We start from the raw sequence: 15,135 nt of genomic DNA, 5'->3' as shown, positions 1-15,135 counted from the left end.
ATAATCTGGATGTTTATTCGATGCTGTCTTGGTTCACATTGTTATCTTGCCCGTCTTGTCCCACCTCTGCATCTGTAACACATAAAAAATAATGTATCTTTAAGTGGAAATTGCAATTTTCTTTCGTGCAGATTGATTAATAACAAAATTTTAAAAAACTATCAGTTTTAATCCATTTATAGTTTTACTTCTTGAGCAAAAACAACTGAAAACATTCTTTACTATACTGCAAACAGAACTACAGCATCAAAGTTGTATTACTCCGTCTCTGTTGTACTCAGTGAGTACTCTGTAGAGCTGCTTCACAAACATCTGGGGAGATCTTTGTCTGCATCACTATCAGTCCCTGGATTCTGGACATTTACTCATTGTAGACGTGAAGTCCTCAGAAAAGTGTTTAATACAGTCTCAGAGCTCATGTTAATGTTAGTTTGAGCCAGGAGGGTCCACTACTGATTTCATTACAGAGAGGAGGAAGCTCCATCTGAACATCAGCTTTTCAGCTGGTTCTGTGTAAAAAAACTCATCCAGCCCATTAAGCTGCACCTTATTACTCAATGAATCACTATTCTGAGATTAGAGAAGTTCTTCTATCAGGAGAATATTTTAATCAGATTCCAGATCCATTTTATCAAAGAGAAAACAAGTCATACATTAAAATCCTGTTTCTTTCAATTGATTTATGTATTCATTTATTTATTTTTGGTAGTACAGAAATAAAACAGAGATATGCCTAAATATTACCGTGATCTTGTCTTCTTTGCAGGAGATCTCTATATGTCTGTGGAACATCTTCATGCCTGTTTCGTCCCAAACGTGTCACTGCAGTAAACAACAAACACAAAGACATGATGGTTCAGTTCTTCTCTAAGGCCTCGTCCACGTTTGCAGGATTATTTTTCTGCATTTGCATCTTTCGTCCACATGTAAACACAGTTTTGCTAAACTGCAAACAAACTTTTCAGAAAACACCGTCCATGGTGAAGATTTTCACATGATCCATCTGTGTGTTTAAGTGTGGACAGAATAACCAACATCTCTGGTTCAGAGTCAGAGCGTCCACCTCCACCTGTGTCTTGTTCACATGGCAACAGCAGACGTAGCAAAGATGGTGCTGGCTGTAATCATGCTAGCACTGTAAATATACTTATTGCGGCGCCACCATATTCCAAAGATCAAGGGAAGCCATTTATATAATATGTCTCCCTTGGTAGAACAAACCTGGCTAGCAAAATGTTGCACACAGACCGCCGTTCTGTATGTTAGGATGCTGGACAGGACAGTGTTAAAAAAAAAAAAAAAAAAAAAAGTTGCTCAACACAATATTTTGTTGACCTGGACCGAATTAAAAAGCCATGATGGTTTATAAAAGTTTTCATTTCTAATCTTCTTGCTTGAGTTATACTGATAACATTAAACTATGAAGAAAACAAATATAAAAATTTACAGAAGATCAAATTTTCAGCTCATTCTTTGATTTCAAACAAAAATCTGAACTTTTTTTGTTTGGATCTTCATCCTTCAACACTGTAAGAGAAAATCAGACTAAATACTCAGGTCATACATGTACATGTTTACATGCTGCTCCACACAAAGAGAATAAAATGAGAATCATGTTTAATTGTTTTTCACTGCAAACATTTTACAAACAAAATGTTTCTAGTTTCCATTTAATGTGTTCATGAGTACTCACCAACTCTCAGAACGATGTTTTCTTTTTTCACCTGACAGTTGAGTTTAGGAACAAAACAGGTGTAAATTCCTGCATCTTCTTCAGTTACTGTACTTAGTTTGAGAGAAATGTTTCCATGATTCATTTCATCATGGAAGAGAGAAGTTCTGCCTTTGAACCTCTGATCTTGAGGATCTTTATAGTCGCCAAGATTTCGATATAAGTGCACCGTAGTTTTGTTCCGTCTCCACTCCACAGTCAGAGATGTTACATCAAACGGAGGATCCAGGTGGCATGGTAGAACCACATCCTGACCCGACTCTGCTGTAACTGGATCAGGTGAGACGATCACTTCAGACTGTCCTGGAAATCAGAATGTCTCCTCTCCTCATCTACAACAATATGTTAATGTAACAATGACAGTATCACCTCCTTACTGGATCCCAGTATATATCAGTCCACTGGGTTCACTGAGTTGTCAGTCTGGTATGAAGCTGGACTGCTGCCATGGAGAAGGATGCTAAGTTGCTATGGTGACCTGAATATTAAATCTAATGGTGCATTCACTCTGGCCCTGTTTGGCCTGCTGTAAACAAACCCTGGTCCACTTCCATAAATAGTACGGGCCATCCAGTGTGAAAGCAAACCAAACCAATGGAAGATGCAAAGTTTTTAGGAATTCAAGTTATTGAACAGAGTCCTCCAGACTATCCTGGTGTGGTTTTGTCCTCATCTCCTCTGCAGCAGCAGCTGTTTCTAACAGCCCTCTAACACTGTCATGCTCCAACCTGAGCTTACCTGGACGTCTTTATTCTGACTTACAGCTTATTACCTGTACCAAGTACTTTGCTGCTGAAAGTAGGTGTGGTCACATGTTGTACATTTCCATTTTTAATATTTGGACAATACTTTGGAAACTCACCAACAATGAGACCAACGTAACAACTCTTCTCCACTGAGCCGACCTGAAAGGAGCACTTGTATCTTCCAGAGTCGGAGAGTTTTAAAGAGGAAAGTTGGAGCGACAGATTTCCTTTATGGAGACCTTCAGAGAACAGAGACGTGGGTCCTTCAAACCTCTCCATTTGTTCTCCAGGAACGTCTTTTCCACCTTTACGAATGTGTACAACATCACTCTGCTGAGTCCATTTCACTGTGTTGTCTGTTGCATCCTGCTGGGGCTCGAGGTGACACTGTAGAACGATGCTGGAGCCGCAGAATGATACTACCGGCTCAGAGGAGCAAAATATCTCAGTTTCACCTGGAGAAAGAAAACAAATAGTTCATAGAAATCAGACAAACCTCCGTCCAGCACTCCACAACACACTTAATAATCAGTCTTTAGTTTTGTTCTTTGATTTAGAAGAAAATAAAACAATCAAAGAAAAAACCGTGAATATGTTTAAATGTAGTTTTAAAAAGTATTAAATTATGATGGAAAAGACTTCAGTCTGCAACAATAATGAAAATATAAGTTATTACAACAATAAATCAAAATATAAAAAAACAAATATCTTAAAGAATCACTTAAATGAGGAAAACAAAGAAACAGCAGGATCAAATACTTTTCCCTGACATTAATAAAATGAGACTCAAACATCACAGAATGCATCATTACTTTTTGTAACAGCTATTAGATTTAAAATGTGGGTTTAATGTGACTTACTGGGACATTTTTGTCCTAAAACATGAGGACAACAACAACAGTGACTTTAAGTAATCAAGCTGCCATTTAAAGGGTTAAAACTGTATAATTCTATGAATGTTTGGTAGTTTTAAGCAGGGCTGAAGTATTTTTAGACATTTATGTTCCCAAAAAAGCAGAGAAGATATTAATCTGTAAAGTTTTACATCAGTTCTTCAGAAGTGGACATTTCTGTCCATTATTAATTAAGAGGATAGTAAATTAGACGGATGCCCGAGAGTTAATAGAGAGAATTTACTTTGGGAAATAAAGAAAACTGTAAAGTATGGAAATCTCTTTGTGGGGCGGCCAAGAGGACAAAGGAGTTTAACTTAAGGAACCAAAATGGCAGCTGCCCTGACGTCACATCTTCATTACATGTATTATCCCCAAGTATTTCCCAAGTTCTTGGGTGTGCACGTTACAGAGGACCTCTCCTGGACCATCAACACCACATCACTGGCCAAGGAAGCCAACCAGCACCTCTACTGCCACCACAACCTGAGGAAAGCTAGAGCCCCGCCCCCATCATGTGCACCTTGTACAGAGGCACCATGGAGGGCGTCCTGACCAGCAGCATCACCATGTGGTACAGCACCTGCTCCACGTCCTGCAGGAAGACCCTCCAACATATCCTGATAGCAGCTAAGAAGATTGTCGGTGCCTCTCTTCCCTCACTGCAAAACATCTACACCTCTCGCCTCATCCTTAAAGCCCTCTGCATGAAAACTGACAAGAAAGCTGACTTTGACTTCTCTAGATGGCAACAAACAATGTTCTGTTTCACATTCTGACAAACTTATCACGTTGCTACATGCACCTTTATATAACCTTTTTCATTCCGTGGCAGCATTAGTTTCTGTATATTTAGCATGTTCTTCGTAATTGATGGACTGAGTCACTTCCTTGTTTCCTAGTTGTAAAGATTTCCTCTTATCTGTTTATTTTACATGTTATGGGGGCAAAAAGAAGGGACCACGTTTACATTTCTAATCATCTTGCTTGAGTTCCACTGATAACATTAAACTATGAAGTACACAAATATGAAATTTACAAAAGATCAAATTTTCAGTTCATTCTTTGCATTTGCCAGGTCATGTTTGTAAATGAGAACATTTTTTTACCTGGTTAAATAAAGGTTAAATAAAAAAATAAATAAATTTCAAACAGAAATCTGAACTTTCTTTTGTGGCCCTTCATCCTTCAACACTGCAAGAGAAAATCAGACTAAGGGCCGTCCCCATGATGCCGGATTGCAACAAAACTGCAAAAGTATTTCAGCAAACCACCCTTTCATCCCCACGAAGCCAGGGATTAACCTCCATGAAAACGACCATGTCTGAAGCCAGGTACCAAAGTAGATAGGTTTGAGTCGTCTACCGTCTGTGGTTCTGTGCGTACACACAACTCGAGGATATGACGTTTATATGACGAACACGCGTCAATTCTCAATCCACCCTTCCTCAAGTCTTTTGTGCTTTGTAGTCAAGGATTTTTTTTAAAGAAGAAGCTCAATTTATTCATTAGTCCAAAGAAATGTTTCTCTTTTGCCTTGCAGTGATTCTTCAGCTGGCTTCTCTTCTCTGCGTCCAATCTGCAACACGCAGCGACCCTTCATCTGTGCGTGCGTTGTTTTGCTCTAGCTTTGAAGTGTTACTCTTTAGCGCCCCCCACAGCCTGTAGTATGTACTACAGTGGTGTCATGGGGATGTTGAAGCCGTTCTCCTAGTTTTCCCATTTTCACACCTGAACCGGCTTTGGTGCCATGTGAACATAGTCTAAAGAAGATCGCCAGGAGAGGGAGAAGGTTTGGCCAAAAATTAGGAATGCTGGAGAAAAGGCATACTACAGAGGAGCCTTCGGATATAATAACGGCCACCGCGTCTCCGCAGACGGCTGAAGAAACGTTTGCTCAGGGTTTGACGCTTCGAATTTATGCAGAAGGACAACTTAGTTAATTTAATTTAATTGATAGTTACCTTTTTTAAAGAATGGGGTAGGAGGAACCTACACTACACTTATTTCCCTTACTGCTGCTCTTCTTTAGAGAGAAAGGTAAATATTTTTTCTATGACTTTGTTCACTTATTTTTCTTTTATATTACATTTTTCTTTATAAGATGTTAAGCGCAAGTTTATCTTTTGTTTCGTTAAATGTAAGAGGACTCAAGGATAATGTTAAAAGAAAAGCTTTGTTTTTGTTTTGCAAAGGACTTAAATCTCACTGCACTTTATTACAGGAGACCCACTCAAGCGTCGCTGATGCCACTTCTGGTCAAACCAGTGGGGTGAAAAAATAGTATTCAGCCATGGCACTAATCATTCTGCTGGAGTAGCTTTATGCTTTAATAGATGTCCAGGAAAATTGGTGACTTTTCAGGCAGATGATTTAGGACACTGGCTGCTGTGTTAAATATTTGTGATGTATATGGATATACCTCAGCACCTCAAAATAACCTCAAAACCTCAAAATAAGCTGTATTTGGAAAAATTATCAGATGTTTTATCTGAATTTAAAAGTTTATATCACACAGGTCTGGTATTACTAGATGGTGACTTTAATCTTGTTCCAAATGAATGGCAGGATAGATTTTGTTGTGGAAATTTCATATTATTCCCTTTACTATATTGTGTCTACTGATCCCTCTCAGGGTAAACAGCTTGTTTAAGTTCTTGGTAATTAAGTTTAATACTGAGTAGCCTGTTGCTATCGTAAGTGGATGCATTCTTTAGAACAGTTCACTCTGACCTGTGTGACTTATCTGATACCAGCCAGGCGCCTCAGGATGACCCAGCCGGGCATCCTGTCTTAATGTCACTGGGGTTGTTTACGTGCTCAATAAACTGAAAAACAGCTCATTAGGTTTGCTGAAGTGTCTAATCCTGTGTGGGGAACAGACAACCTCTTTGTTTATATTTCATGATGTGCTGTGACATGATCATTCTGCTTAAAAGATGCTGCATGTGTGTTTCTTATCAGATTCTGTTCAGATCTCTGTGCTGTCAGACCTCTGAACAGTCTCTCAGGAATTGCAATTCTATTCTTTCTATTCATTCTATTCCTTGTATTTTAATCCTGTGTTCAATAAACTTGTAATCATTTTTCACTTCAGAACCAGACTCCTCATTCCTTGACAGAGTAACTTTTTGCCTCAACAAACTGGTGTCGGAAGTGGGACACACCCCCTGGGAAATCCTGTGTGCTATTATAGGGAGTTCCTGAGCCAAATTTTTCCTGCAGCAACTGACTGAGGTAAAAATCTTTCCCCCTCTGTCTCCAGCCCTGCTCAGAACTGTGTGTGCATTGCTAACATCTCACGGGAACCCAATGAGAGATTTGAAACACAATGGTTCAATCATTCTCCAGAAACTTTAAAGGTGTCATCTGTAAAGTGGAATGAGCACGTGGCTGCAGCTGTGTTCAGTCTGACAGAAGAACAGAAGGGATGCTTCCTGCTTCCGCATTCCATCCCGCATGCTCCTCCCTACAGCTATGTGAGTGAAACAGGGGTAATGCATGAATGTGAGCCGGCTGGTGTAAATGTGTGTGACTCTGAGTCTGTGTGGCTGCAGGGGGATGGATGGATGTGACTGATGACGTCAGCATGTTGTTGAGTGTGTGTGAGAAGGCCGAAGACTGGAGTTCTATCCCTCTTGAACATGCAGTGATGTTTTTCTTCTGCTGCAAATCCAGCTTGAAGGACACCCCACTTTACCCCGTCTAACCGTTGACCCAGGATCTGATAAGATGGTTTCTCTCTCAGTCCTACAGCTGAAGCAGTGAGAGTGAGTAAAACCTTTTTCTGCCAGAGGGGTAAAGGCCCCCAAATACCGAATGGCAGTTTTCCTGCCTGGTTCTGTGTGGTGATGCAAACTGCAACTTCCCTGATTTCCTGTCAACTTTAAGTGTGTGCGTATTTCGCACCAAAACTGCTTGTGTGTCTCTGGGTCCCGATTATTTTATTTTTGCTCACAGTTGGGTTAAGTTAAGGTTTTGAACATCTTGGTACCTATAATTTATAATAAACCAGAAACGGCTTCCATTTTGCTCTTAAAGAGGCTGCATAATAACTTTGAGCCGTGGTCTCATGTGTGAACCATAACATGCTGCATTTAGGGGTTATTAGCAGCCACATCCAAATATACTGGAATCATTTTCTTTGGTATTGCTCTATCATGGCTCATTGCTAAGTTAAAATGGATAACATGGCTCTTTGAGATCAAGGTCTCAAACATCTATAAAAAAAAAATTGAAAATACGTGCTATTTTTACTTTAAAGAATAAACACTGAAGGCCTGATCTATATTTCAACCAAGCAAACTAAAGATCTGAAATCTGTCTAAAAACAAATAAATGAATCCCGGGCACTTTGAGAAAATGTTGATTAATAAATGGGAATAAAAAAAAAAAAAAAATTAAAGTAAAGTTAAGGAGCTCCTCTTTTAACAGTCAGCAAATAACCAGATGGAAATTAGTTACAGTAAAAGAAGGGAAAGTTTAAAAACTAGCTCCACAAACCTACTTTAATATGGATAAAATAGGTTTTTTTGGTTGTTGTTGCTATTTGAAATAACATGGGAAGGTGCACTGTAAGAATTAATACAGAGGTACGGGGAGAAAATACAAACTATTTCATAATAATCTGATATCCATGGATGTTTTAAACTGATTCTCTTGGAAAATAAAATAAAGAATTTGTAAAAGAACAAAAGCAAAAAGCTGCTCGAGCAAAAAGCTGCTCGAGCAAAAACTTGGCTGATGATGGACACATAATTAAAAGCAATTTAACTTGATTTAATGTCCTTATCATCTCAGAGTTTATTAAATTGATTAAGAAAACTCCAGCAGACTTCATGTCTTTCCAAAACTATGTGATATTGGCCTTTATGGATCCTCCTACATGCAGGGAAAATCTACCTGCTCTGATTTGGCTTTTCTGCAGAACGAGTGACGTAACTGACAAAGTTCTGACTGACCTGAACGAACTGACGGACTTTACTCGACCTTTTCCTTCCAGCAGGATTTTCTCCAGGATGCTGCTCTGCTTCCTCACAGGGATGGTTGCTGTGTTTCATAATGCTGCTACTCTGATGTTATTAACCAGAAACACCTTTACTTTCCTGATAAGCAGGACTGATGATGTGGATCTATCTACAGGAAAAGACGTCTATACTAAATCGCTTTTGAATATGTGTGTGTACGTTTTGAAAAATCAAACATGATTTTGACACTTATGACATTCTGGGATAAACTTTTACAGGAAGGATATTATCACCATGGATACGGGTGCATGTGCTGTTTTAGTTCATCTTATCATACTGCTGATGATGCTGCTTTCACAGGGATGATACCGGAGCAGTGGCCTTCAGGATCCAGTCGTATAGTTTGGTCATTTCATAATAACTTGTTTTTTCTAGATTACAGGAACAAGCAGATGTTGTAATGAAAAATATCTGATGTGTTTATGTTGGTTATGTGCATGTATGACACTGTCCTGTGGTTTGAGTGAATGTTGATGTGTTTTAGAATGTTTGTTTGTTTTGTCCACATCTTTCTCTCCTAATGCTGGTTGCTATGGCGACGCAGTCACCGTTCTAAAAACCGGACGGTAAGCTGGTTTTGGACGTGTCTCGGGTTGCTGAGCTTAGCGGGCACCCTTACTCCTGTCTGTCTCACTCCGCCGTCTCTCGCTTGATGTCTCCCTTCTTCTCCTCCTTGCTCCCTCTCTCCTCTGCTCTCTGTTCCCCTCCCTTCACATCCTCTGCTTTGCATGCTGACGGCTCTCTACCTCCTCCTGACCTGCAGGAGGATGTGTAACCGGACAAGGTTGAACCTCAGTCCATTTCAGGTTCTCTCTAGCAGGCCTCCTGGTCTTGGAACTGAGCCGGCCCAACCTGGAATCGTCATTGGTGAGGATTTAGTGTTGGTTTATTGTGAAACCATTTCCTTGTGCTTTCTGAGGCTTCACAGGATCAGCAGCTCTCCCACAGCCAGCTGAAATGGGTTTCACACACTGATGCAGAATGGCTGGATTGGAGTTTGTTCGTGACGTGTTTCCACGTCCTGCTGAAACCATGCGCCATTCGATCCGTCCCGGAGACTGGGTCCTGTTTAAGAACCTCATAAGGATGCACTTGTGGTCCCAGCGGTTGTGTGGACCCCTTCCAGGCTGGTGCCCATTCCATCGGAGTCCAGGGACACGTCCGGTGCCCCCCCCCCGAGGGTGCAGCTGTATCGCCTGGCCCTTAGCCTGAGAAGGAGCCTAGCAACGGGACGTCGTGGCCCCGGACAGAGCGGGTGAGCCTAGCAACACAACTGGATTTCCCTGGCTCCTTCTGACCTGAGCCCACCACTGGTCTGCCTGTTTGCTGCTTGCTCACCTTTTTCCTGCCTAAAGGGGTGCAGTTCATTTCCCCTGTGGGAAAAAGGAATGGAACCCTGGATGAGTCAACACCGTCTCCCACCTGCACATTTGGTGGTGTTTCAGTGCAGAGGTTGGTGTCTGCCTCTGTTTGTTTTAGCAGCACTGTTTTCGCTACTGTACGTGCTGTCTGCCCTGTCAGCAGGAGTTTCACCTGTTCCCGCCCTCACCTTCACCTGGTACGTTTTCAGTTCCTGAGTTACACAGACTGCGACGCCATGTCATCAATCATCATGACGAACATGACAACTTGTGGTATGCACTTGCTAAGCAGACCACAACCAAAGTGATTAATAGCACATGTTACGTGTGTTCTCTGATCCCTCATGCCACACCGACTGGAGACTGGAGAGCGGCTGGTGCTATCCTTCCTGGCTGCCAGATCAGTGGGTAAATCTAACAGTACACATTTTCTCAATGCTTCTTTGCTTCTGAAGTTTTGTCCATGGATGCATGATTTTTCATTTCAGTCTATTAGGTTTCACAGAGACTTCTCCAGCAAGACTGATCACCTGATTTCTAAGTCTGTGATGCCTTCTCGTTCTGTACATGCAGTGGCCGCCCCGTTGTGTTTTGAGATGCCTTGTTTTGATGTGTATATGCTTTTAGGTGTAAGCAGTACCTGTAATCACACCATCCTTGCTTCATGTGGTTTTTTTACTGCTGGATAGACCTCCCTGTAAGGATCCTAATTTTACGTTGTGTGCAGGAGAGAGTAATGTTAAGTTGTCCTGGTTTGTCCCTATTTAACTCTTCTATCTCCATCTTCTATCTCTTCTATCTCCATCTTCTATCTCTTCTATCTCCATCTCCTGAGGGTTATAGTTGTCCAACTAATGTGGGTTGGGTTTGCAGTTCAAAGTCCTTTTTGTATCTGCCTAGAAATTGGTGTGGTAGACGCTATCTATCTTATCTCATCCCTCACCTCCGTGTGTTGTCAGATCTTTCTGAGGTTCTCTCTCTTCCTCGTAGGACTAAAAGAGCTCGTATCTCCACCACTAACTCAGTGCTTGGAGGTATTTTCCACACTATGGTACAGTTAACAATGCTTTTCAAATGGATGCATTAGCTGTAGATTTAGAAAATCTCACTTTTCTGTTTACTAAGGGGTTTGACGCGTTAACACCTGAGTTAAAGGGCCTCCAGGTTATGACCCAGCAGAATCGGATGGCTCTGGACTTTCTCTTAGCTGAAAGAGATGGGACCTGCAAGGTTGTAGGAGACGAGTGTTGTACATTCATTTCTGATATGTCTACTAATCTGTCTTCTGTTCAGGATCACCTTAGAGATCTGTTGTCTGGGATGGAGGCTCGTGATAGCTCTGGATTTTCTTCTGAGTTATGGTCTTGGTTTCAGTCAGGGGGCTGGTGGCATATCTTGCTTGCAGTCTTAGGCCCTATTTTTGCTGTTCTGATTGCCTGCTGGCTTGTGGTGACTTTCCTCCCCCGGTGCCTCAAGGTTATGATAACATCTGCATTTCCTGGTCATTCCATCCAGATGTTTGTTAGTGCTCAAGGCGATTTTTCTAACAATCCCTTAGATTTCCTGGTTTCTCTTCCCGCTTACCCTCCCCGGATCTGTTATGATGATACTGGTCTTCCTCTTGATTTTTCTAGTAATGATAAAGTTTAGATTGTGTGGATAGTTCTCTGTTTAGTCATCTTAGTTTGCTCTTCTTCTCATTCATATGTATTCTGATGTGTTTTTTTTTTTTTTTTGCTGGGAATCACATGTGTTGAATTGAGGTTGATTTTTATTTCCCCATTCAGAGTTATGATGGAGTTTCTCGAATCCTCGGGATTTTCAACTTCTGATGTTTTGTCTGAATGTATATTGGGAAAATGGTGATTTGATTTGATTGTTGAATATAATCATTAAGGGTTTTTTTACTACAAATACATTACTTTTATTACTTTTATCTTTTATGGGTTTTCTGTTTTTTTTTATTTTTTTGTTTCCTCTGTCTTCCCATTGTTTTTTGTTTCAATTGTTTTTTTCTTTGTTTTTATGTGTTCATTAGCGGGTTGATGACACCGTAAGAGTTTTGGGTTCACTAGCTGATTGTGGTGTTCTCATTTTTATCCACTGTGCATCTCTGCCTCAGTGGTTATCCTTGTTTGATGCATTTTTGGTGTTTTTTTTTATGCTTTAATCTTATGAAATTTTCTTTTCTGGTGTGATCAATATGAAATGGGATTCATTATGATCAAAAGAGGGGAATTGTTGTGGAAATTTCATATTATTCCCTTTACTATATTATGTCTACTGATCACTCTCAGGGTAAACAGATTGTTTAAGTTCTTGGTAATTGACTTTAATACTGAGTAGCCTGTTGCTATCGTAAGTGGATGCATTCTTTAGAACAGTTCGCTCTGACCTGTGTGACTTATCTGATACCAGCCAGGCGCCTCAGGATGACCCAGCCGGGCACCCTGTCTTAATGTCACTGGGGTTGTTTACGTGCTCAATAAACTGAAAAACAGCTCATTAGGTTTGCTGAAGTGTCTAATCCTGTGTGAGGAACAGACAATCTCTTTGTTTGTATTTCATGATGTGCTGTGACGTGATCATTCTGCTTAAAAGATGCTGCATGTGTGTTTCTTATCAGATTCTGTTCAGATCTCTGTGCTGTCAGACCTCTGAACAGTCTCTCAGGAATTGCAATTCTATTCTTTCTATTCATTCTATTCCTTGTATTTTAATCCTGTGTTCAATAAACTTGTAATCATTTTTCACTTCAGAACCAGACTCCTCATTCCTTGACAGAGTAACTTTTTGCCTCAACAATTTCCTCCCAAACACAATATCAATCAGTGGAATCCAATATTGAGAGAGAGAAAACCCTGGAAGCACCTAATTCTCTTGAATCAAACTAATTGGGAATAAAAGGTCTTAGATTTATGGCTAGGTTCAGCTGTCTGGTTCAGATACGTTTCACATGTTTCAATCTCCACTGCTCCGCTAACTGATCACGCTGTTATAACTCTAAAACTTAATCCTGAAAATAACAAAAAAATTTAAAAAAGATTTTCAGAAATTTAATGCTAGCCTTTTAAATAATGACAAATATGTTAAAATAGTTAAAGAGCTTCTCCACAATATTTATAACGATGAAACTACTGGTAATTATACGAGCAGATGGGAATTCATTAAATTCAAAGTGAAGGAATTCTCATTTACGTTTAGTAAAATGAAAAGTAAACAAGGGAAATTGGAAGTAATTTGATTCAAAATATAAACAACTGCTGCAATAAACATTTAATGACGAGAACAGATTAAAAAAAGCTTTTATCCTTACACACCCAGTTGGATGATTTGTATATTTATAGACCATTGACCATACATTAGAGCACGTGTAAAATGGATTGAAGAAGGTGAAAAAAGTTTGTCATACTTTTACAATCTGGAAAAACGAAGACAAGAAAAGAAATCGATAAAAACTCTTAATAAATGGAGAGGAATATACAAATCATAAAACTATATCAGAGGAAATACATACATTTTATGTTAAAATATACTCCTCTGACTATTTGATAGCTAATTCAATACAATTTTTTTGACCTAATTAAAACCCACATCCCAAAAAATGATTTAGGGTTCAAAGAAATATGTGATTCAGACATAAAAATCAAAAGTTATAAACAAACTGAAAACAGGCAAATCCCCTGGTCAAGATGGGCGAACAGCAATTTTCTATAAATTCTTCTGGGAAGAACTAAAAGATTTTCTCTTCAAAGCTATCAAAGATATAATCGAAACATTAACTCCCACAATGAAACAAGGACTTATAACTCTGACTCCTAAACCTGGAAAAGATAAGATAATTGTGGATAACTTACAGCCAATTACATTATTAAATACAGATTACAACATTTTAACCCATTTAATTGAAAACAGATTAAAGGTTGGCATAGAACAGATTATTAATGAAACTCAGTCTGAGTTCCTGAAGGACCAGTCTAGCCATAATAATATCAGAATAATTTAACATCTATTAGATTACAATCATTTAATTGAGGACGATGATGTGATTCTTTTCTTGGACTTTTATAAGGCGTTTGATATGGATGAACATGCTTTTATCTTAAAATCTTTAGAATACCTTGATTTTGGAGAAAAGTTTATCAATTTAATTTCTTTGCTGTATTCCAATATAAATAGCTCGATCTCTTTGCCTTTCGGAGCAACTAAACGTTTTGATGTAAAACGAGGAATTCGTCAAGGTTCCCCCTTGCTCTTCATCATTGTGACTGAACTATTGGCAATTTTTATGAAAAACAATCAAAATGTTGCACCTTTGAACTTGATGGGAACTTCATTCATTATAAGTCAAATAGCAGATGATACAACTTTATTTCTAAAGAACATTTCACAAGTCCCTGTTACACTCTCTCAAATCTCATTTTTCTCTAAAACTCCTGGTTTAAGGTCGAATATTACAAAATGTGAATGATTGACAATTCATGATCACCCACCTGGAAACTTCTTTAATATCCCTGTTAAAAACTAAATTAAATATTTAGGAATCACAATCACAAAAGACATAAATAAAAGAGAGACTCTAAACTTTGAAAATAATATTTAAAAAATCCAAAAAGATCTTAAACAGTTGGTTCCAAAGAGACTTGTCCATATTGGGACGTATTCTGCTGACTAATACGGATGGTCTTTCACAATTAATCTTTTTAGGGACAAGAAATGTAACAACAAATTTTTAAGGTCAAATCTCACTAAACACTACTTTCCATCTTATCTAAAAAAGGAAACTCTTTTTTTTTTTGAAGATTATAACCCAAAATTTATGGTTCAATATATATCTTTTCCAATTCAACCTAAAGCAAAAGAAAACCATTTTAAAATTTTAAATGCCATTTATCCATCCAACAAATTCTTACGTAATAAATTCCGTATTGGTTGTACACTTTCTGCAGTGCTGGTATTGAAACAGTGGAGCATCTTTTTTACTCATGTGAAAAGTCTTCAGACTTTCTGGATTGGTATTCAGTATTGGATAACCAGTAAAAATATTTATTGTCCCTCTTTAACTTGTCAAATAATCAGATTTGTTCTGCAAATGGAAAATAAAGCGAGTGAATTTGGAATTAATAACTTTATTGTATTAGCAAAGTTTTTATTCACAAATATAGATTGTTGAAAATTGACCCAATCCTTGAAGCATTTAAAAGGGAATTGATCTTTTAGAAAAAGGCACTGAAACATTGCAAATCTAGTAAAGCTGATAGTTGGTGATTATTTGAAGCTTTTTGAATGGCATAAAGAATTGTACTTTATATTATTACAAGTGCATGTGAAAATGTATATATGGTTGAATACGTATATCCCCAAAGTTTTGAAAAG

General features: G+C 38.8%; 1 protein-coding gene across 1 annotated transcript; it reads right to left on the bottom strand.

Moving 5' to 3' along the window:
- Nucleotides 1-1,453: 1,453 nt before the first annotated feature.
- Nucleotides 1,454-4,036, bottom strand: LOC121640331 (butyrophilin-like protein 2). Its single transcript, XM_041986043.1, has 4 exons — nt 3,895-4,036; nt 2,595-2,933; nt 1,694-2,035; nt 1,454-1,527 (listed from the first exon to the last, which is right to left on the bottom strand). Exons 1-4 carry the CDS (start codon nt 3,986-3,988, stop codon nt 1,454-1,456), a joined length of 849 nt encoding a protein of 282 aa, XP_041841977.1. The 5' UTR covers nt 3,989-4,036.
- Between the last annotated feature and the right edge of the window lie 11,099 nt (nt 4,037-15,135).

Source organism: Melanotaenia boesemani, chromosome 5 (genome assembly GCF_017639745.1).
Source record: "Melanotaenia boesemani isolate fMelBoe1 chromosome 5, fMelBoe1.pri, whole genome shotgun sequence".
NCBI lineage: Eukaryota > Metazoa > Chordata > Actinopteri > Atheriniformes > Melanotaeniidae > Melanotaenia > Melanotaenia boesemani.
This window is presented reverse-complemented; position numbering and strand designations above follow the sequence as displayed.